General features: G+C 42.0%; 1 protein-coding gene across 1 annotated transcript in view; it reads right to left on the bottom strand.

Moving 5' to 3' along the window:
- Positions 1-13,785, bottom strand: part of syt9b (synaptotagmin IXb) — a gene marked incomplete at its 3' end in the record, with an annotated part of 44,084 nt that extends 30,299 nt beyond the window's left edge. Inside the window, exon 1 of the mRNA XM_083893355.1 lies at positions 13,629-13,785. Within this exon, the coding sequence (XP_083749481.1) occupies positions 13,629-13,776 (148 nt within the window). The 5' untranslated portion in view covers positions 13,777-13,785. The remainder of the gene's footprint in view (positions 1-13,628) is intronic.
- Positions 13,786-24,591: the final 10,806 nt, after the last annotated feature.

Here is a 24,591-nt window from a genome sequence, read left to right as displayed (position 1 = left end):
GGAAGGTTGGATGGATCTTCAGAGCTTGGGGTAACTTGAGGCGGACGGATGTGGCGTTGATCATTCTGTCAACCAGGTAGGGGCCAATGAATCTGGGTGCCAGCTTGCGGGATTCGACCTGTAGGGGTAGGTCCTTGGTAGAAAGCCAAACCTTTTGGCCAGGAACATATTCAGGAGCAGGAGTCCGGTGGCGATTGGCCTGATCTTGGGAGCGTTGGGATGCCCTGAGGAGGGAGGCTCTAACCTCCTCCCAAACCGCCTGGCAGCGCTCCATATTGGCGTGGACAGATGGAACCGCCGCGTCTCTCTCCTGGTACTCGAAGAGGGGGGGCTGGTAGCCGAGAGACGCCATGAAAGGGGAGACGCCTGTTGACGCAGAGGTGAGGGAGTTGTGTGCATACTCGATCCAAGGTAAGAAGGAGCTCCATTCCTCTGGATGGCGGGCAGCGACACAGCGTAGGGCCACCTCCATACTTTGGTTGGCCCTTTCCGTTTGTCCATTTGACTGAGGGTGATAGCCTGAGGATAGACTGGCAGACGCCCCCAGCGCAGAACAGAACGCCTTCCACACCTGGGAGGCGAATTGGGGACCCCGGTCCGACACAATGTCCGTTGGAAAACCATGAATTCGGAAGACGTGTTGGACCAAAACCTCTGCTGTTTCCATGGCAGAGGGGAGGGCGGGGAGGGGGATGTAGTGGACAGTCTTAGAGAAACGATCGATGACAGTGAGGACAGTGGTGTGATTGTTGGATGTGGGAAGTCCGGTGACGAAGTCGACAGCGATGTGTGACCAGGGGCGATGGGGAATGGGAAGGGGGTGTAGTAATCCAGATGGGGGACGATTTGACGACTTTCATCTCGAGCAGGTGGGGCACGCCGAGACGAAGGAGGTTACATCCTGAGACATGGTGGGCCACCAGAAGCGCTGTTTCAGGAGTTGGAGAGTACGAGCGCCCCCAGGGTGGCAAGCCAGTCTTGAGGAGTGACCCCATTGGAGAACCTCCGAACGAGTGACCTCCGGCACGAATAGCCGGTCGGGAGGTCCTCCTCCGGGGTCAGGCTCGTTGGCCTGAGCCTCGCGGACTCTGGTTTCCACAGGCCACGTAGCTGCGCCGAGGATACAGGTAGAGGGTAGGATGGTGCTTGGTTCCAGCTCCGGGGATCAGGTGAGTAGATTCGGGAGAGGGCGTCGGGCTTGACGTTACGGGAGCCAGGACGGAATGTCAGGGTGAAGTGGAATCGGCCCAGGAAAAGGGCCCAGCGGGCCTGCCGGGAGTTGAGCCGTCGGGCGTTCTGGAGGTAAGCCAGGTTTTTGTGGTCCGTCCAAACGATAAAGGGTTGGGCGGTCCCCTCCAGCCAGTGTCGCCACTCCTGCAGGGCCAGGACGACCGCCAGGAGCTCCTTGTTGCCTACGTCGTAGTTTCTTTCAGCCGGGGATAGTTTGCGACTGAAGAAGGCGCAGGGATGGAGTTTCTGGTCGACGTGGCTGCGCTGGGAGAGGACCGCCCCTACCCCGGTGTCGGATGCGTCGACTTCGACCACGAACTGGAGATCAGGATCCGGGTGCGACAAGATGGGAGCGGAGGTGAACATCTCCTTCAGGCGTAAGAAGGCAGATTCCGCATCGTTGGACCACAGGAACGTCTGCTTGGGAGAGGTGAGACTAGTTAACGGTTCAACAATGCGGCTGTAGTTGCGAATGAAACGTCTATAAAAGTTAGCAAATCCTAGGAAGCGTTGTAATTGCTTCCTAGATGTGGGTGTGGGCCAGTCTTTTACTGCTGAGATCTTAGATGGATCAGGGGCCAAACTGCCTTCTTTGACAATGAACCCCAAAAAGGGAACCGACTGTGAGTGGAAGCTACATTTTTCAGCTTTTACAAATAGTTTGTTCTCCAGCAGTCGCTGGAGAACGAGGCGGACATGCTGGACGTGTTCCTCCTTCGTCTCAGAAAAAATCAGGATATCGTCTAGATAAACGAAGAGGAACTTGTCCAGCATGTCGCGCAGAATGTCATTGACGAGGTGTTGGAACACCGCAGGAGCGTTGGTAAGGCCAAATGGCATCACCAGATACTCAAAATGTCCACTAGGTGTGTTGAAGGCTGTTTTCCATTCGTCCCCCTCCCTGATTCGAACCAAGTGATAGGCGTTACGTAGATCCAGCTTGGAAAACACCTTGGCCTTGCTGAGGGGGTTGAAGGCGGCATCTAGGAGAGGAAGAGCGTACCTGTTCTTGACAGTGATGTCGTTTAAACCTCTGTAGTCGATACATGGGCGGAGGGACCCGTCTTTTTTCTCCACGAAAAAGAACCCTGCCCCCACAGGAGACGATGATGGTCGGATGAGACCTGCTGCCAGCGACTGGTTGATGTAGTCCTCCATACTCTGGCGCTCGGTGCGGGAGAGGTTGTAGAGCCTCCTTGACGGGAGGTTGGCGCCAGGTAGGAGGTCGATGCAGCAGTCATAGGGTCGGTGCGGAGGTAGGGAGAGGGCTCGGTCCTTAGAGAAGACCTCAGCGAGGTCGTGATACACCTCGGGAACGTTGGAGAGGTCTGGGGGTGCTGGCGGTTCACTGGGTGGCCTGGTCGAGGATGGTTGAGCGGAACGAAGACATCGGGAGTGACAGGAGACGCTCCAACCGGAGAGACGACCAGAGGGCCAGTCGAACGACGGGTTGTGGAGGGAAAGCCAGGGAAGTCCCAGGACCACCGACGCCGAGGAAGCGGGGATCAGGAAGAGTTGGACCTCTTCGACGTGGTTCCCGGACAAAGTCAGAGTAAGGGGAACGGTGCGGTGAGTCACCTCGGCCAGTAGTTTGTCATTGAGATCAGAAATAGTCTTCGGTTTGTCTAATGGTATCGTCGGAATGCCGGCCTGTACAGCGAACTGAGTGTCTATGAAGCTTTCATCAGCTCCGGAATCCACCAAACAAGTAGTGGCAATGTTCTCCTGGCCCCAGCGAAGTTGGGCCTTTAAAGACACACGGGTGGGTGCAGGACAGGAAATGGTCCGGCTCACCAGCACTCCTGCATGAGCTGGTGAGCCTAGGCTTTTGGGCGAAGCGTACAAGCGGCGATGAGGTGACCCATTTGTCCACAGTATAGGCAGGCTCCCATCTGCCTCCGACGCTGTCTCTCCGTCGTCGAAAGACGAGTGCGACCCAGCTGCATGGGCTCTGAATAGCTATGAGGATCAGGCGGGACAGAAGAAAGTGAGGGGACTACTGGTGACGGGGCTAGAGGAGAACCTCGGGTTGTTAGCTTCCGTCGTCTCTCGTGGTTTCGCTCCTTAAGTCTAACATCCAATCGGATGGCTAACTCCATTAGCGACTCGAGGTTGGGTGCGACATCTCGTGTAGCTAACTCGTCTCTTAACTCGTCACTTAATCCCCGCCGAAATATAGCCCGTAATGCGGAATCCCCCCAACCACTCTCTACTGCCAGAATGCGGAAACTAATAGCAAAATCTGCTGCTGACGATCTCCCTTGGGTAAGGGACAGTAGCTGATTAGCAATATCACAATTCTGAAAGTTGTGGTCAAAAACCCGAGTTAGCTCTGTTGAAAATGTCCCGAAGGTAACCCCCCTATGGTGCCCCGACTGGAGGAACGCAGAAGCCCACTGGGCAGCTCGACCCGTCAATAAGTTGACGACGAAGGCAATCTTAGCATGGCTAGTCGGGTAAGTAGTAGGCTGCAAGTCGAACACTAACGAACATTGAAACAAGAAACTAGCGCACTTGTTTAATTCCCCAGAGAAACGTTCGGGGGTTGGAACGAATGGTTCGCGACCAATGTGCGGGGTAGCAGCTACGGGCGTGGCGACAGGCGCTGGAACGGGAGCAGCGGCGAGTGTCTGGGTGGGTGCCTGAGGCCTAACGCTAGCAGCTAGCTCCTGGAGAGCGGAGGCTACGTCGGTGAGCAACCCCTCGTGCCGACGGATAGCTTCGCCGTGTGCTACGAGCGCCTGTATAACCTGGTCTCTGTCTGCCGGGTCCATGGTTGGTCAGATCCAACTGTTACGCTTTTCCCTTTAAAGGGAAAAGCCGAGGACTTAGGCGTGGACCCGAATGCAGAGCAGGACAACCAGGTATCAATATAACAATATTTATTATAATAATAATAAATATACAAACAACAATAGCCGACCAGCGGTATACTCAATAAGAATATATATATATATATATAACAATAACAATATAGATATAAGAATATAGATATAATTATAGATATATATAGATATATAAACAAACGACGAGCACGTGCTGTGTTAGCTAACGTGACAACGGGGACAGAGACAGAAACGGGTTGAATGTCCAGCGAACGCAAAGTCAGCGTCTTCAACGACTCTTCGTGGCGACACAGTTCGTGATTGTTCCTCCAGGGAACGGACTCACTCGAGATGACGAAGAGCGGAGTCGGGAAGCACACGAAGATCGAAGAAGGGCGACGAGGCGATGCTGGCGTGGAGATGACAACGGGAACGGAGAGGAACAGGAGGTAGCGATTCCGGGGTGGAAAGGAATCCGCAGGAAACTCCGTGATCCTCTCTCGACAGGAGACGTGGTGACCTGAACAAAGACGTGAGGTAAGGACGAACGAAGTCAGGATTTCTAGCAGCAAAGAACGAGTAGTTACCAAGCGAGCGAAAACATGGATCTGACACCAGAAGACGCGAAGCTCCGCCTTATAAGCCCACGTGATCGCTGATCAGGAGCAGCTGGGCTGGAGCTGCGCAGGTGGAAGTCATTCTGGTGTCATCAGGGAAAACTAGGTCAGCCACGCCCCCTGCAGGAGAAGGAGAGAGGAGAACACAGAGCAGCAACGAACAAAAATAACAACAACAGCCTGTGGTGCGAATGTGGATCGTGACACAGCTCTTGGTTAATCTAGTCCGAGTCCATGATTTTCTAACTAAAATAACACAAAAAAAGAATAAAACAATAAGAACCCTCGTCTGCTGCTTCAAAAGAGCGATCACCTCATGTCTTAAAAAGGGTCTTTGTGACCACAAGAAACATCTGACCTGCTGACATCAGACTACGGATTGGAGTTTGACCATGCAACTCTAAAACTTAGGTTTAAAAGCCTTGCAGCGGCGTTCTGGACGACCTGAATGCGGTCGATGAAAAAGACTGTTGCAATTGTCCAAACGTGTGGATATAAAAGCGTGAATAATCATCTCCAATTCACCCTCGAGACACAATTTCAATTTAGAGGGATTTTGACCGTACGGTGTGTAGAAAGTGAAACAAATGACAAAATGTGAGGAAGATTGGCTTCCCGTAAAAGGTACGTAGCTGACTTTGCTCGACCTACTTACACCACTGTATCTGACGACTGCTCTTGTACACACGTCTACAGAGGTGAACAGCATTGTTTCCTCCCGTTGCCATGGTTGTGTGACGTCAGCAGAACTCCCTGCATTTCTTTTGTGTTCATGCTTCACATGTTGTGTAGTTTTCCACAATGAACTGCAACAACCACAAAGAGCTTCTCTCGCTCTGCTTCCTTTTCTTTCTTATTATTAAATCTATAGGTCATGATAATAATCACTATATATCACAGTGTAACTTCAGGCCGTTGCCAGCCCTGACTTATTTTATTGTTGGGTTTTTATTTCCGTGGCCTCGCCGCGGCCTCATCTCTGTGGTTACATTAGCGGTGATGGGTGGATGCTGAAGTCCCCTCTGCCTCGGAGGAAGGTTCATTAAAGGCATATCACAGCGTCTGTGTAGTCCCAGTGCAGGGCGGACGCGGAACCGAGACGGAGGAAACACACACAAGATACTACTCGACGATTTCATTGTATTCCTGTTTACTCTCAGCACACCTACACTGACAATAACCTGCAATTAAACCCTTTGAAATAGACTAAACATCAAAGCTAAACGGCTGATTCATTCAGACTGCTGCTATTATCGTTTTTCCATCCCACACCAGCCCTCTGTATTCATTTATGGCTGTAGATGACAGGCAACAACACTGTTCAGCGCGAGTAAGTCAATCATCTACAGTACGTAGACACAGAATCACAGGATTTTCACCTTGATTTATTCGAGTAAAATGTACTCAAAAAAATCATTGAAAAGATTCTGTAGTTCAGAAAAATTTATGGACTAAAGATAAAAATGAAATGTCCATTGACGAAGGTCATAGTGGACCAATGTTTAAGGATGAGCCGATATGATACTATCGCACCGACTGATTTGCATATTTAATTTGGCAAAATATTTTTTTATTTTTACGCTTTTATGCCGGATGTCCTTCCTGACGCAACCCTCACTAAGACTACAATAGATGCGTCAATTTAGAGCGTCCAGTTAACTATAACTAATGGGGATTGGGTACCTTGGCTCAGGAGTACCCCGGCCTTTGGCTTGGTGTGGACTCTAACCAGCAACCCTTCTTGGCTGGGTATCGGGCAGATAAAAATGTGAAATTGGATAAAGTCCAAAAATGCTATATATTGTATGCGTCGATATGCACCGACTGACATTTTTCATGTTGTGGGCCATTGATTTCTCACACGGTTGGAGAATAACGTAAGTGAAATGGCTAATAACTAATGTGCTGTTAACAGCTTCATAGATTAAAAGGTCTACAATGGCTGTATCGGACCAATATCGGTAGCTATTTGTGACATCAGTATTGGACGCGAAAAGGTGGTATCGTGCCATCTCCTACCAATAACATTAGCAGCAACATTAAAGGTAATACATGGCCAAAACCAGACTAGGGATCGGATATCGGACAGATAAAAATTTAAAATCCAGCATTTTAGTTGGATCATGTTTGGGCTTCTTGGGAATTGTGTTGTTAACAGCTTCATATTTCATAAATGGTCTAAAATGACGATCGGACTAATGTTGATATCGTTCGAGACTCGAGTTTGTGACATCATATCTGACACAATGAAGTGGTATTCAGCCATTCATTATTCATCAGCCGGTTTTTGAGACACATGAGAATATCAAAAACATTTGCACCAGAGGTCTCCAACTCAAATAACCTGGGGTCCACATGAGCTTTCAAGTCTGAGACCAACTGTTCAGTAGGGGTGGGCGATAGGAACTCAAAATTCGATAGATATATTGATAGATAGATATAGACATTTGTGACAACATTCAAGTGTGATACAGAAAGTATTATTTATGATGCAAAATGTATCTACAAAGATAAAAAATATAATTTTTTGTATGTGTGTGCTGCATTCAATTGAAGGGGGGGGGGGGCACATGTGGCTTCTGGGCTGTGAGTTTGAGACTTCGACTTCACACCGAGACAAAGCCAAACAAAAGTAGCCATTCTTCAATCATGTTACTCTCGGAAGATTCAAGGCTTCTTCTTTTTTTGTCCACATATTTTCCACTTCACTCGAGTCACTCGAGGCTCATTCATCAAAACAAATCCTCACATGGCCTGTGCTTCAGTTCCAGACCTTGGCAACTTCTCGACTCGACCTCCCGCCTCTCGAAAGAACCTTCATGTGCCGACCTTCAGGTCGACACATTTATTTCCATTTGGAAGTTGATGCAGACTTTTCTCTCTCTCTCTCTTAAACAACTCGAGGTCTCCTTCTTCAGCATGGGGTGGAAACAGTGTTTGAGTGGAGATATCGCATATTTGTGAATCTATTTCCTAGTTTTCGACAATCTCAATTTTTCTATGTACAAGGAACAAAGGCAGTGTTTGAAATTATAAACCAGATTTCAGCTATGAACTGTGTAAAGAGAAAAAAGATATTTCCAGGTACTATCAAGTCCATGTGGTTAAGTCCATAAAGGTGTAATGGACACACTTTCAGGAGCAGTTACCACACTACAGATTCCCCCCATGATTTCCTGAAAGTGTTTGCAATATTACATACTTTAGATGGTCAAAGACAGAAATTCTAACTCTGAGAAATGCTGTCTTTGAACCACAAACCATCCCTTCTTGTAGACATTAGCCCTTGATATACTGGTGTACTCGCGCGTCATGGTCCTGTAGTATCCCACTTCACCATCGGGTGGCGGTACAAGTCTGGACGGAGGGGACTAGGACACATTCCTACCAAAGAAAAAGATAACGATGCTACAGCTCCCTCAGAGACGTCTGGTTCACAGATGAAAGGCCTGTCGGGCAGGAGGAGTCGGGGTGTCAGCCGGTTTAAAGGGATAGTTCAGAAGTGTGATGGAGAGGTCTGGAGACGTTTTCAAGAGATTTCATTCAGTTCTTCTAGTTGCCGAGTTCGCTGGTGCTATGGCTAGCGCAAGTCAATGGTACGAGTTAGCATGGCATTATTTTTTTATTTTTTTTATTTAACCTTTATTTAACCAGATAAAAGACCCATTGAGATCAAGATCTCTTTCACAAGGGTGACCTGGCCAAGAAAGGCAGCAGCACACATCAAAAGTAAAATAAGAAGCAGGAAATGCAACATTTACAAAAAAAAACATTGAAATATAAAATTGCAACTAGATAAAAAGTGCAGGAGTTGTGATCACAGTCCGTATAAGAAACACTCATACCGACTCCACAGTGCACCCGAGGCAAATCAATTGTAACGGCAGACTATCGATGTACATATCTGTGTTGATAGAATGTTTGAAATAAAACCAAATGCAATTTGAAGGATTTATGTCTCAGCAGCAGCAGAGAAAGTAGTCCCTCAAAAATGCATGCGATGCGTGGTTAGTTTTGTTTCAAATATTATTCTATCAACACAGATATGTACATTGATATTCTGCCGTTAAAATTGATTTACCTCGGGTGCACTGTGGAGTCGGTATGAGTGTTTCTAATGTCATGCTAACTCGTACCATTGACTTGCGCTAGCCATAGAACCAGCAAACTCGGCAACTAGAAGAACTGAATGAAATCTCTTGAAAACGTCTCCAGACGTCTCCATCACACCGGCTGAGTTGGAAAAAAGGTCTAATGTCCAAAATTCTGAACTATCCCTTTAAGGCTCGCCATGTCGAGACTCGGATGACTATCCTTGGCAACGACTTCTTCTGTTGTCAAAATGTTGTTTTCTGCTTGGTGAGCGGGGCTTATACTCCACCTAACGAGATGGGCTGTCCACGCGCACCCAACGTACTCTTGGCTAGCCAAAATCTAACGCTAATCACCCAACGTGCTGTATACCAGGATCTTAAGGCTGAGCCCAGTTTCCCTGAGGAGGAGGCTCATTTCAGCCGCCTGTTTTCGCAATCTTTTTTCTTTCGGTTCATTCCCATAGGTGAGGTAGATTGAGCGGTAAACCGAGAGCTCCGCCTTTTCGTCTTGGCTCCCTTTTCACAAGACCCGAACCTATCGCGAAAAAAAATTCTGATTGATCCGTCAGAAACTGTTGACAGGAAGTCGCTAACAGACGGATAAACAAACAAACAGCTGAAACCACACTAATGAAAACGACTGTCGATGCTAGTTACCAAGCTAATTACGCCCTTGTTGGAGTGACTGAAAATCCGTTTTTTTTTGTTCTTTTATCTGTTGAATAAAGGCTCAAGTGAGTCAACAATAGAGCATTTTAAGCTGATGAACTCCTCCTCTTCTTCCTCTGAGGAGAGATCAGCACTGAGTGCAGCTCAATACGCCGCAACAACCAAGTGAGCAACGAGTCAATAAGCGAGGTGAAAGGTCGTGGGAGTGCAGGTCTGACGGGAGGAACAGGTAAAAACGTCCGAGGCGAGGAAAAAACACGAGGAAGTGTTTGTTTGAGAGACTGTTGTGTGGAAATCTCAAATTATCGGACGAGAGGAGCCATTAACTTTATTGGGCCCATTCAAGAGTGTCACCGGGGGCTTGAAGATTTCTAAAGCAAATATCCAATAATGTTATATTGCCTGGCAACAATACTTCCAAAATGCAATCAAGGGTGTAATGAAACCTATTTCCCCAAACATTTAATCAATCCCCGGAATGGACGTTTTTTTCTTTTTTCTCTCTCTTTGCTGCTTTGTTGCCAGCTACGAGTCGTAGAGAAAGGGAAATTTAACTTTAGCTTCAGACGTTTAAATAATTTGTACGGACTTGTATTAAATATTAAACGAGCCGATAGCAGATACAGGATGATTGTTTTGTGATGTGTTGGTACAATTTTCTGAATTGCATAATAAGAAATGATTACACGTATTAAACTCTCATGGTCTGTCTCACCAATCGGCATTTAGTGTCTGCACTGTAGTGCCGAGACATTTGCAAACCAAAATAGCATTTTTAATTGTATGTGTGTTTTCTTAATAAAAACAAATGTTCAGCTTTACATTTAAATATAAACAGTTGTTGATATATTTAATTCTACATCACTTTAACTCTTGATTGTTTAATTTGGGTAAATAGCGTAATTTTTCCATCAATCATCGTACGTTGATCTTTCTTATTATAGAGCATTTCTTTGCTCTAAATGTAATAAAAATTATCACCAGAGCTGAATAAATACTTTAAAAACTTGTTATATGTATATATAATAATCTAATTATAAAATACACAAAAGGGGTTGTTAGTTTTAATAGTGAACTAATCTGAGAACAAAACATGTAAACTTACATAAATAAGACATACGTTATACATTATGTGTATATATACACAGACGTGTATGTTCATGTATGTATGTATGTGTATGTATGTATACTAGTTTTAAATGCTGAAAAATCGTATAAATACATATATATGTGTGTATATATATATATACACACGTGTATATTGTTGATATATTTATACATGTATGTATTTATACGTGTGAGTATCTATATATGTATATGTATGTGTATATACTATATATGTATATATATATATATGTCTGTGTACATATATATATATGTCAGTGTACATATATATGTATGTGTATATTATTATTATTATTATTATTATTATTATTATTATTATTATTAATAATAATAATAATTACATTTATAGCGCTTTTCTATATAACCATGTGTGAGTATATGTGTGTATACATATATGTGTATATACAATATATGTATATATATGTATGTATATATATATGAATATATATGTGTGTGTTTATATACACATATATGTATGTATATGTATATATACATACATATATGTATGTATATATACGTATATGTATGTATATGTATATGTATATGTATATATATATATAATGCATTATATATGTGTATATATATGTGTGTGTATATATATATATGTATGTGTGTATATATTATTATTATTCATTACATTTATATAGCGCTTTTCTATATATGTATATATATGTGTGTGTATATATACACAATATATAATATTTACTTCAGGATCAGGGGGTCACGTCTACAGAGGCAGCTATTGTTCTTACAGTAGCCCAAAATGGACAAAACTAGTGATGTTTTGAGTATCGATGCTAACTGAAGGCTACAGCGATCCTCCATCACACCTGCAGCACAGTTTGACACACTGTACCTTTAATTTTTAAACTTTTTTTATTTTTTTTTAAGAAGCAGAGCGCAGCACCCTGACTCCGCTCATTCCCCCTCGAATCAGAGAAACAGTTGTTTGTTGTGGATCAAACCCTGTGTGTGTGTGTGTGTGTGTGCATTTGGAGCAGTTAGAGGAGGAAGTGGGTCACTGCTCCTCAGGGGGAAACCAGTCTGGTAGCTTTCATCATACATGTTTAATGATGAAACCTAACGTGTCTAAAAGGCATCATACACGGTAAACAGGAGGAAGAGGAAATTCACAAACATGCATTATGTGCACTGCTGATCGTGTATACATGTCAGATATTATCTAAGAGCCGTAACGCTTTACAACATACATGTGCACGATATTCTCCAAGGCTGAAGATGTATACGTGTCAGACATAGGAACCATGTTTAAGTATGTATGAATTTATCTACACACACGTGTGTGCATATGTATATATTTGTATGTATGTACTGTATATTATCTATTAATGTGTATAAATATGTATTAGTGCTGTCAAACGTTAACGCACAACGAGTTTCCATGACAACTGACCGCAAAAAGACGCGTGTGACGTCATGTTTACGTGACTCCTGATTGTTAAAAAGAGTCTGTAAAGTAACGCTAAACTTTAAAAACAGAGGCACACATACGCAGTACACAGGTCGCCGGTTATTTGTCAGCGCTGCTCTTTTCGTTTCAAAAACAGACCGCTCCAGTTCCACTGTAGGCGCGCTAACGGCGCTAAAAGGAGCTAATGCAGCTAACAGAGCTAACTAGTAAACGGTGCCTGGACTCCGGTGTCGCGGCACGTAAACATGTGCGTCTTTTTCCGGGTCAGTCGTCATGGAAACATGTCACGCGTTAACATACACACGTTAACATACATATGTTTATATGTGTATATATATATGTATATGTACACATATCCAATTAGCTCCTTTAGCGCCGCTTTTTTTCCAAGACTTCTTCTATGTAGCTTCTTCCTCTTTTGTAAGTCGCTTTGGATAAAAGCGTCTGCTAAACGCTCGAATGTTAAATGTTAACGTAAATATTCCGATTGTAATCAGACGACAGAAAACGCATTTTAATGCCGGGTGTAAAGGAGGCCATAAATATTAACCAAATACTTTGAGTGTTTCTAAAAATAAAACCGAGCAGGTACGAGTGAACCTGGCAAACGTCCAGAGCCGCGAGTCTCGAGTCATTAACGACCGCAGTTTGACATAATCTGACGCTGAATTTATGTTCAGATTTTGTATCTATTAAATTCCTGCAACAATTCAGCAGAAAAGGATTATTTTACAGTTACAGATTATTTCTTTTATTTTATAAGTGTTGGTTTGTTTGTTTGTTGTTGAAAAGAGTTGAGTCAAGTAGAGTTTTTTTTTAAATAACTGGCAATATCATTGGTCTGCAAAGAGCTGGGAGAGCTGGGGATTATGGGGTGGGGCTCGCTCTCTCTCTTAAACACACATACACACACACACACACACACACACATAAATCCACTCCAGTCTGTTGAAGGAGACAAATGTTGCAACCAAAGTTTTTACCATCTACAAATAGTGCGTAACAGATGCAAATGAAGCCGAGCAACAAGTTTATTAACTTGAATTATCGATTGAAGAATTAATATTGATTTAATCAATGTTGAGGTTAAGACTAGACCTGTGCCAAGACCAGGTTAAGATCAAGACCAGACTTGTAATGAGACCAAGACCAAGGTCTCTCGCAAGACCAGGGTAAGACCAAGAAAAGAGTTGGACCAAGACCAAGGCAGGGAGAGACTACATGAAGACCACAGCAGTAAGACCAAGGTCAAGACCAAGACCAAACTTGTCCCAAGACCATGGGAGCAAGACCAGGTCAAAACCAGATTTGTAGAGAAGAGACTGAGGCAGCAAGACCAAGACTAAGCATTGTCTCCAGATCAAGACCAAGACACCAGGCTTGTACAGAGACCAAGACCACAGCAGCAAGACCAGGTCTAAACCAGATTGGTAGAGAAGAGACCAAGGCAGGGCAAGACCAAGTCAAGACTAGGACGTGACATGTAAAGTCCATACTGTATGTTGGTCTTTTTTTGGTCATTTACATTGAAGAAAATCACTCATTTGAATAAAGTTTGCAATATAATTGTTTTTAGTGTTCTTCTACACACGCGTGTATTTAAACTTCAGCTGAATGAAGGATCCCTGACACTGACCTGAGTCCGTGTAGCGCGGTCTCGCCAGGTCCCTGAAGTAGTAGATGAAGTCCAGGCAGTTGTCGTCCTGCACCTCTCCTCTGGAGCACAGGTCCGACAGCAGCTCCAGCGCCTTTCGACAAATCTCATCCTCTCTTTCTGCGGGCATTGCCCTCCAGCATCCTCCTGACGGCGGCTGATCCCCCAACACCTCACACACTCACACACACACACACACACGCTCTCTCACACTCTCACACACACACACGCGGGCGTAAAGGCGCACGAGAAGCGGCCACGGCTCCGCGCGCTACAGCCGTTGGAAAAGGTCCGACGCGCGCTCGACGCGTCCGCGAAATCACCACCGCCACCGAAATCCGCTTCAGTCCAGAGTTTCGCAGAAGTTTTCAGCGTTTTTTTTTTTTTCGTTTTTTTTTCTAAATCCACCCTGTGACGTAAACGCTTCAAACCTCCCGTCTGTGTGTGTTTGTTCAGCAGCAGCAGCGCAGTCGACGTCCGTCACTGACTGCGATCACTTATTTCTCAATGCGCTGGAAAGAAGAAGAAGAGACAGGAAGTTCTGCCTCCATCAGCCTCCTCCTCCTCCTCCTCTCAGCATCAGCAGCTTCATCCTCTCCTCCTCCTCTTCTTCCTCCTCCTCTTCCTCCTCCTCCTCCTCTTCCTCCTCCTGAGAGTCCCTCGACATTTCTGAGCTTCATCACCTTCTTGAGATGATGGAAATGTCATGGAGTCCCTCGCTGCCTCTTCCCCCAACACCTTCACCACCTCCTCCTCCTCCTCCATTTTCTCATTTTGTCTAATGAGTAATGGCAAACATCTGATTGCTCACCAGGTGAACACATGAGGACTAATGAAGTGAAGCTGCTGCTGCTGCTGCTGCTGCTGCTGCTCCACCTCAGAGGGCCTTCACACCAGCCTGACCTTTCACTGATGGAAGTAATGAAGAATAGATAAATGTCACATTAAAGCTCGGATGAGAGAGAGAGAGAGCTAATAAAGATCTCTCTCTCTCCTCCTCCTCCTCTCTCTCGCTCACTCACTCTTTCTCTGTGTGTGATGTGTTAGGACAAAGTGACTTAATCCTCTTTCACACTCAAATTAGCAGGAATATTCTGGGATTTGTGAACGTGAGTGAACCTTCTAACAAAAAAAAGATGAGTGGCACCGTGTGTAATAGCGCCCCGCGTACGGTGGCCCTGAAAGTTCAAAACATAAAACTCAAAGTCCTGGATGTGATAATAATAATATCTAGTAGTTATACATACAGTCATACAGTCGCATTTTTATTAGCTCCCACTTTAGTTTCAGGAGTACTTCACTTCGGTATCTCCCTCTCCACATTTGCACTCTTTTAGATCGTAATTGTACATTTTATGCTTGAACCCTTAACGTATGTTGTTCTACAACATGTACGCTACCTAACTTTTGCTATTTTTGTGTAATTTACACTGATAATTTATGTTTTATTAGCAGTTTTAATCTGGCATTTATGGCGGGAGTTAGCTTAAATGTTTCACTCGGTGCTACGAGACGCTGCAGAGATTTATTGTGCCTTTAACTCTGTAGGAATTAATTTTATTTACTATTAATTGTGTTTCCTTTGTAAATCGCTTTTCTGCTGTATACCTTGACTGTTACCTTTTCCGACCCTTCTGGGCTTCGGTAGCTGGGCCTTCCTCTCTCCCTCACAGTGCTGCTCCACATTTGCACTGTTTTGGGTCATTATTGTAAAGTTTACGGTTAAACCCTTAACGTATGTTGTTCTACGACGTGTACACTAGCTATCCGTGCTATTTTTGTGTCATTTACACTGCTAATTTGATTTTTATAGGCAGTTTTAATGTGCCATTTTGGGCAGGAGTTAGCTTAATTGTTCCACACGGTGCTACGTGACGCTGAAGAGATTTATTGTGTCTTTAACTCTGTCGGTATTTTACTAGTTTTGTACTCTGTAGGAATCTTACTGTTCATTTTATTTACTATTAATTGTGTTTCCTTTGTAAATAGCTTCTGATCCCCCTGGGCTTCGGTAGCTGGGACTTCCTGTCTCCCTCACAGTGCTGCTGCGACGCTGTTCCACATTTGCACTGTTTTGGGTCATTATTGTACAGTTTACGGTTAAACCCTTAACGTATGTTGTTCTCCGACGTGTACACTAGCTAACCGTGCTATTTTTGTGTCATTTACACTGCTAATTTACGTTTTATAGGCAGTTTCACTGTGGCGTTTATGGGGAGAGTTAGCTTAAATGTTCCACGCGGTGCTATGTGACGCTGCAGAGATTTGTGTTTATAGTGCTGCTGCCACGCTGCTCCACATTTTCACAGTTTTAGGTAGTTATTGCACAGTTTAATGTTAAACGCTTATTGAATGTTGTTCTCCGACGTGTGCACAAGCTAACCATGCTATTTCTGTGTCAGTTACACTGCTAATTTAAGTTTTATAGGCAGTTTTAATGTGGCATTTTTTTGGCGGGAGTTAGCTTAACTGTTCCACGCGGTGCTCCGTAGCAAGTAGCAACGCTGCCTTTAGCAGCCTTTGGATGAAGAATCTTGCTAACCTTAATTTGACCGAATTAAAGTAATGTCAAACTGACAACTTAACAAAAAAACCTACTGAAAATACTCATCATTATTCATCCCTAAATTTGTTTTTGCCCTAACCACATGGTCACTATGGTTACCATGGCAATGGCATGTGATAAAATAAAATATAGAAAGAAATGCCCCTTTTTATTGAAGAAATGTTTGCACAGAGACTGAAATGGAGCCTTTTCGACCGTGTGATGTGATAGCAGGAGGTCAGAGGTCAAGAGCTGATGTCACTGTCAGGGTCTGACCTGTTTCTCTGTGATGAGCGACTAAATCACTGACGTAAGCCTCGTACAGAGCGGTCAGGGGTCAGAGGTGAGCGCTGCTGCTTCCAGGTAACCATGACAACCAGATTTATTTTATTTTATTTTTTGGGCTTGTAATGTTTTTTTTGAGCAGTCAGCGTCACGTCGTCTCTTTGTTTGGTGCTGGAACTAAAAGCACTGGTGAAATAATATGACTCGACCTCGACGTGATTCATTCATTCATTCCCAGCAGAGGAGGAATTTACAATGAAATCAAATGATTTCCACAGACGTCACCCACAGAGAGACTGAATAACATTGATGTTAAGAGCAGCCAGTCCTAAACCTAATAACACTGGATATTTGCAATTCATGACTGTCTCTGTAAACCTGGAATGTCACATGTGATTTTTCTGAAATTATGTTTTATTGTGTACGTCCTTACATTTTCCTCCCTATATGTTGATGAAATGTCTCTTATTAATTAAAATAACTGTAAATCAACAAACAAGACCATTGGGTCAAATATCTCTTTACATGATGTTTATTTTATGCTGCAAAAAACAGGAATCCATCCACATTGACAAAACATTTATTCATTTATTTTTTAATTAATCGCAGTTTTTATTACTGTGCTTCTCATCTGTATGAAGTTTTTCATAAATCTTTCAAAAACCTATTTAAAACTAAAAGAAATATTGTTCTTTATTTGGCAAATTTGTGAATTTAATAAACTGTGTTTGTTAAAATTAAACTATTTACCTTTTAAAACTGAATACTGAATAAAATTCCAGAATTTACTGTTGCATTGCACACTTTACGGTTAATCTCTTGACGTGTGTTGTTCTCCGACGTGTACACTAGCTAACTTTTGCTATTTGTGTGTCATTTACACTGCTAATTTCAGTTTTATAGGCAGTTTTAATGTGGCGTTTTTGGCGGGAGTTAGCTTAATTGTTCCACTCGGTGCTAAGCGATGCTGCAGAGATTTATTGTACCTTTAACTCTGTAGGAATTTTATCTCAGTTAGATTTAATTGTGTTTGTTAAAATTCAGTTATTTACCTTTTTAAAACAGAGAAACACCGAATACAATTCCAAAATGTACTGTTGTATTGCACAGTTTACGGTTAATCTCTTAACACGTGTTGTTCTCCGACGTGTACGCTAGCTAACCGTGCTAGTTTTATTGGCAGTTTTAATGTGGCGTTTTTGGCGAGAGTTAGCTTAATTGTTCCACTCGGTGCTACGCAACGCTACAGAGATTTATTGTCCTTTAACTCTGTAGGAATTTTATCTCAGTTAGATTTCATTTTATTTTCTATTCATTGTTTTTTCATTTATAATGTTTTTAAATGAATCGCATTATACTCCGTTTATATTATACGGTGCTTCACAACAGTATGAAACAAGAAAAATGTAAATATTTCATAAATCTTTCAAAAACGTATTTAAAACTAAAATGAAATATTCTATATCTTTATTTGGAAAATTAGTGAATTTAATAAACTGTTTTAGTTAAAATTCCATTATTTACCTTTTGAGAAACACTGAATAAAAGTCTGTAATTGTATTAGTAATAGTAATATTTGTATCGTACAGTTTTACGGTTAAACTCATTACTTGTGTTCTTTTATAGGCAGTTTTAATGTGGAGTTTTTGGCGGGAGTTAGCTTAAATGTTGCACTCAGTGCTACGTGATGCTGCAGAGATTTATTGTGCTTTAACTTTAGGAATTTTATCTCAGCTAGAGTTCATTTTATTTTCTATTAATTGTGTTTCCTTTGTAAAGTTGTGATGTTTTTAAAGGAATCGCATTTTACTCCGTTTAATATTGTGTGCTTCATAACTGTAATATACAAGAAAACGTAAATATGTCATAAATCTTTCAAAAACTTATTTAAAACTAAAAGAAAATATTGTTCTCTATTTGGCAAATTAGGCAATATAACAAGAATTTAATCAAACCCCATTACTGAACTTAAAATATTCTTATGTTAATAATACAATCAAACAGGGGTTTTAGAAACTCAAGCTCTTTTTGTGAAATTAACAGTATTTATATAATTTTACCGCAACAGTAAATACATTTTTACTGTATTTTTCAAGGCAATTTAGCGTAAAATCTGTTTTGTTTTGTTTTTTACAGTTTACAAAACTAAATACTTTATTTTTCATGGTCTCACAGCCCACAGATGATTCTCACTGACAAATATTATCTCGACAATTACACACATACACACACACACACAAAAAAGCTGAGTTGTAATTCAGAGACGACCCTCTGGACAGCTCGGTCCTACGGGGATTTCCTTTACCCCGTTAGCGCTGTCGCCTAGCAACAGAGATGCAGATGAATGTGGTACAGATCAATAATGGCACGTCATTTGAATAAATAAATGAATAAATAAATAAATAGATACATTGAATAAATTAAATAAATTCTCAGGCTATTTGAAGTGTGTTTGTACGAGCTTTGTACGGCTCGAGGAAAACTAAAGTTTATCCCCGACACAAATGGCTCATCCTATAAATTCTACACCAGATTAAGTCATATAAATCCTGTATGTAAATATACAGGCTAATTTCCATCCTGACAGATTTAAGTCCTGACAACATGAGTAATACCTGGCACACACACACACACACACACACAGGAAGAGAGAGTGTTGCATTGTTTGATTTGCTCACCGTTAATGTGCAATAAAGCAGCTCTTCCACTGAAGTGCTCACTCAATACCGCAATACACTATCTGCTCATGGGACGGATGATGTCATGCAGTCATCTTCAGTGGTCAGTCCAGTGCCTGACTGAAAATATTAGTATTATTACGTTACTGAAGAGGAAAATAGCCCTTCACTTTGAACATTTAGCTTATTTATTCCCCCCAAAAATAATAAATAAATGAAATAAAAAGCATATATTCAGGGGAAATAAGAGAGAATAGATGACGCAGCAGAGGCTCGAGTCGTTTTAGTCTGAAACTGTGGTTCAAAAAGCTACTTTTAATACAAAGCCAAATCATGAATATAGTACTTTGGCAACAATGAATCCCATAAAAAAAAAACGTAGACAACAAATAAATAAAACAAAACAAATTAAAAATTCATGCAAACATAATGACAACACATGAACAGAATGAACAGAATCTTAAAATTTTGACAGGAGTACATAGATGGACGCTAGTTAGCGAGCATATATAGCTTTGATAGACGCGAGATGGCTAGCACATCTAGTTTGGATAGATGCTAGTTAACTACCACATATTGTTAGATAGATGCTAGATGGCTAACACATCTAGCTTAGATATATGCTACTTGGCTAGCACATCTAGCTTAGATGGAAGCTAGATGACTAGCACATCTAGCTTAGATAGATTCTAGTTATCTCACACATCTAATTAGGATAGATGCTAGTTAGCTAGCAAATCTAGGTTAGATAGATGCTAGATGGCTAACACATCTAGCCTAGATGGATTCTAGTTGTCTCGCACATCTAGCTTGGATAGATGCTTGTTAGCCACCAAATTTAGGTTAGATAGATGCTAGATGGCTAACACATCTAGCTTGGATAGATTATAGTTGTCTCGCACATCTAGCTTGGATAGATGCCAGTTAGCTAGCAAATCAAGTTTATATAGATGCTAGATGGCTAACACATCTAGTTTAGATCGATGCTAGTTATCGCAGACATCTCACTTGGATAGATGCTAGTTAGCTAACAAATCTAGGTTAGATGGATGCTAGATGGCTAACACATCTAGCTTGGATAGATGCTAGTTAACTAGCACATATCAGTTAGATTGATGCTAGATGGCTAACACATCTAGCTTAGATAGATTCTAGTTGTCTCGAACATCTAGCTTGGAAAGACACTAGTTAGCTAGCAAATCTAGGTTAGATAGATGCTAGATGTCTAGCACATCTTGCTTAGACGTATGCTCGACATAGTCTTACACATCTAGTTTAGAGAGATACTAGTTATCTCACACACCTAGCTTGGATAGATGCTAGTTAGCTAGCTCAGCTTGATGCTAGATAGCTAACATATCTAGTTTAGAGAGATACTAGTTATCTCGCACACCAAGCTTGAATAGATGCTCGTTTGCGAGTACATCTGTCTTTGATAGGTGGCTAACATAGTTAGCTTTGATGATAGATGGCTGTGTACACAGAAACTGACCACAAACAGAGAGAAGTTGTTACAGTCTGACCAGTAGAGGTTGATAATTCTCAAACACTGGACCTATAATGGATCATTATACTACCATGACAAGTGTGTGTGTGAGTGCGTTGGATTGATTTAGCGTCGTGAAGGAGGGAGGATGTGGTCGGGCCAGGATCCAGCGCAGCTGTCTCAGGGGAACAGGAGGCATCTGTTCAGCCTCCACATCGGTTGCTCTGTTCTGTTCTCTGATAAAAGCAGCATTCACTCACACATGAAACTACTGACTCAGGTTAAAGGGCTAATCTGTGTGATTTTCATTATTTCACAGCTCAAAAATGTTTACAATATGTATTTGCTGGGATTTAATGGGTGTTTTATGGTTGTACAACTTTAATTTGTTTTCTCCACCTTTCCACCTCCACCTGAATATACTCATATACTTGTGAATTACGTCAAAAACAATTGAAAGAAAAGTGTCATTTAGAATTCAGATTAGTTGGTGTGGTCATGTTATTTCTGGGCGATGCAGGGTTGGTTACGTTTTTAGAGCCAGTAAACACAGGTAAGAGTAACGCGGAGCTGACGTGAGTCCTGAGAGCGATCAATTTCTGCCACGGCTCAGTCTTAAATTACATCCTGCGCACAATAAAAGCAGCTATTAAAGGTCTGTGCATTTCTGCGGTGCCTCGAAACACTGGAAAAAACCCAAACCTGTGCCGTCAGTGTCAAGAGGTTTGGGTTTTTACCGACATCGACACTTGACAAACCTCAATCATTTATACATTAAAGAGACGGTGAGGTTAGATACGGAGACAACAAAGATTGATCGGGAAAGGAAACGGAGAAACTGAGGAGTTAAAGGCACTTTTTCATCACTAACATCATCTGTATGTTTGGTATTTAAAAAAAATAATAATTAAAATGAAAACTGAATTCAAGCTGTGTCATTAACCCTTAGTTAATCGGCACAGCTTAGACCTACGCTAGATGGCTAATACATCTAGCTTAGGATAGATGCTATTTATCTAGCTTGGATAGCTGCTATTTATCTAGCACATCTAGCTTGGATAAATGCTAGTTATCTTGCACATAAATCTTATATAGATGCTAGATGGCTAACACATCTAGCTCAGACATATGCTAGTTATCTAGCACATCTAGCTTAGTTAGATGCTTGTTATCCAGCACATCTAGCTTAGATAGTTATCTAGCTCAGATTGATGCTAGTTATCTAGCACATCTATATTAGATAGATGGTAGACGGCTAATAGATCTATCTTACATAGATGCTATTTATCCAGTACATCTAGCTTAGATAGATGCTAGTTATCCAGCACATCTAGCTCAGATAGATGCCAGTTATCTTGCACATCTATCTTAGGGTTAAAGGACGCCGTGAAAACTATCAGGTACATCGATAACACGCTGGAAACAAAGCACAATCTCAATTAATCACAATAAACGAATCTGAACGAGCGACTGGCTTGTGAGACGAGACACATGTACAAAAGGTCCCGTACCGGCCTGATCTTCACCGACACGCTTTAATGACGAGTCAAAACCTCGACATAAAGAAAATATAAACACACTCAGCTGTTTGCTTCATATCGCTGCACATGGAGAAAATCAATGAAAGGCATGTGGGCGGGCGAGGTCGTGCTCTGGTGTCCATTCTACATACTAATTGAATGGAACGTGGCAGCTGTGTGGTCTCAGACGTCCAAGTCCAAGTTTTCTCCTGATCTGTTTTGGTGCTTATTTGTTTGTTTATTTCCTCTCCATCTTTTTGTATTACATTATATTTTGTCACCGCAGGTCAAACAGAGACGAGAGGACGGAAGGAAGGAAGGATGGAGGAGAACAGGGAGGCATGTGTTGAGAGGACCAGGGTCAGGGTCTCTGTGGACAAAGGAGTGAGTGTTTGAAGACCTTTGCTTTAGATGGAGAGGGAAAAACCAACACCGGAGCTTTGAATAAACATCAACAGACACCACAAGCTTTCAAATGACCTCTGACCTCTGAGATGCTTTCATATTAAAGTGAGCTACATGGCCAGGAAAATCAAAATTTTTAGCTCATGAGGACACACAGCTGCCGCTGCACCGCGGGCCTCGTTTCACCCGTTTGTGTCACGTTGGTAAATCCCGAACGATGAATTCCAAACACAGAATTTAAAAAAATAATGATTTTCTCTATGTGATTTGGTGCAGAGAGTGAGAGGTTTTACAGTGGACATAAACGTCGTCTCAGCTGAACTCAGAGCAGACAGAGCTTCTAAATGTGAGGCTCTGTTTGTTTCTCTGTTAGTTTTAAACGTTTAGATTCCAGCTCTCGGGCTTTAACACAACATCCAGAAGCTAATGCATTTCTCCTCACCTCGACACAGCCGTGGAAAAACGGCCACTGAGAGATAAAGTTTAAAAGAAAGCAGGTTTTAATGAGCCTCCCACTGCCGCTGCCTTACAGCTATCTCTGTAGTTTATGAGCTTCATGGCAGATTTGTTTCCTCTGCAGTAAATTTAGAACAAAGACTAAAGAACAACATGACACTCGGTGTCTTTCAGCTTTTATTATTCATTTTAAGGAAGATTTAGTGAAAATGAAACGTGGTTTTTAGTTATATTTGACAAAAGGTGAGGGGAGAAAAAGATCGCATTTCACTGTTTCACCACTAGGTAGTGATCTGTTTTATCTGTTGACGTAATGATAATGGTCCTGGTCCTGGTTGCTGTTGGTTACCTGTAGCTAACGGGTAAGAAGTCGCTTTCACCTTGTTTTCACTTGGTCATTTGATACGTTAGCATATTAGCATATTATTATCATTATTATTATTATTATTATAATAGAAAAAAGTCTGAGATTAGATGTCAAAATTCTCAGCAAAAAGTCTTAATTCTGAGGGGGAAAAGTCTTTATTCTGAGATTAAATGTCAAAATTCTGAGTTTAGTTGTAAGAAAATCAGAGTAAAAAAAGTCTGAATCCTGAGATTAAATGTCGAAATGATGAGATTGTCGAAATTATGCACAAAAATAGTCTGAATTCTAAGAGTAAAGTCTAAATTCTGATGGGAAAAAAGTCTGCATTCTAGAGATTAAATGTGAAAAGTCTTAAAAATATTGTCTGAATTCTGAGATTAAATGTCGAAATTCTGCTCAAAAAAAGTTTGAATCCTGAGATGAAAGTCTTAATTCTGAGAAAGTCTTATTTCTAAGATTAAATGTCAGGATTCTGAGCAAAAATAATATGCATTCTAAGATTAAATGTCAAAAATCTGCTCAAAAAGTAGTCCGGATTCTGAGATTAATATCAGGATTCTGAGATTAATGTCAGGATTCTGAAGTTAAAGTCTGAATTCTGAGATTAAATGTCAAAATCCTTATCATAAACAGTCTGAGATTAAATGAGAAAAGTAAGAATCACAGTCATAAAACAGTACATGGATTACCATACACTGGGCCTGGGATTAAGCTCCATATTTAATTTTAGGACTGACTGATGCACAAAAGACTTTTTCAGTCTGATCCTATTAAATCATGGAAGCATGTATCAGACAACAGATTATATCCTCTATACAGAACACGATTAAGGTCTGAGACAAAATTAATGAATCTAATCTCAACATGTTACTGTGGTAAACTGACACAAAGTTTTTGACTTAATCTCGCACGTTGTTTCCTCCTGACACAATAATAAAACCCACATGAGGGAAAGGGAACTTCTTTTAAAGTATGGATCCACCTACAGTGGAGCAGAGCAACAGTTTCCTCCCATGTATCATTAGCTGCTAAATGAGCCTTTAATAATGCAGCTGAGGGCATTAATGTGGCGCACAGTTCACCGAGCGTCCGGGTGATCGATGCATCCGTGTCTCTCAGTGAAGTGGGTTTGCCGACTCCATGTGAGCTCATGCATTTATGACACGGGAGCTGGCTGATGTTATTATGGTCTGCCATGAAACC

This window comes from Microchirus variegatus (genome assembly GCF_963457635.1).
Source record: "Microchirus variegatus genome assembly, chromosome: 8".
Lineage (NCBI taxonomy): Eukaryota > Metazoa > Chordata > Actinopteri > Pleuronectiformes > Soleidae > Microchirus > Microchirus variegatus.
This window is presented reverse-complemented; position numbering and strand designations above follow the sequence as displayed.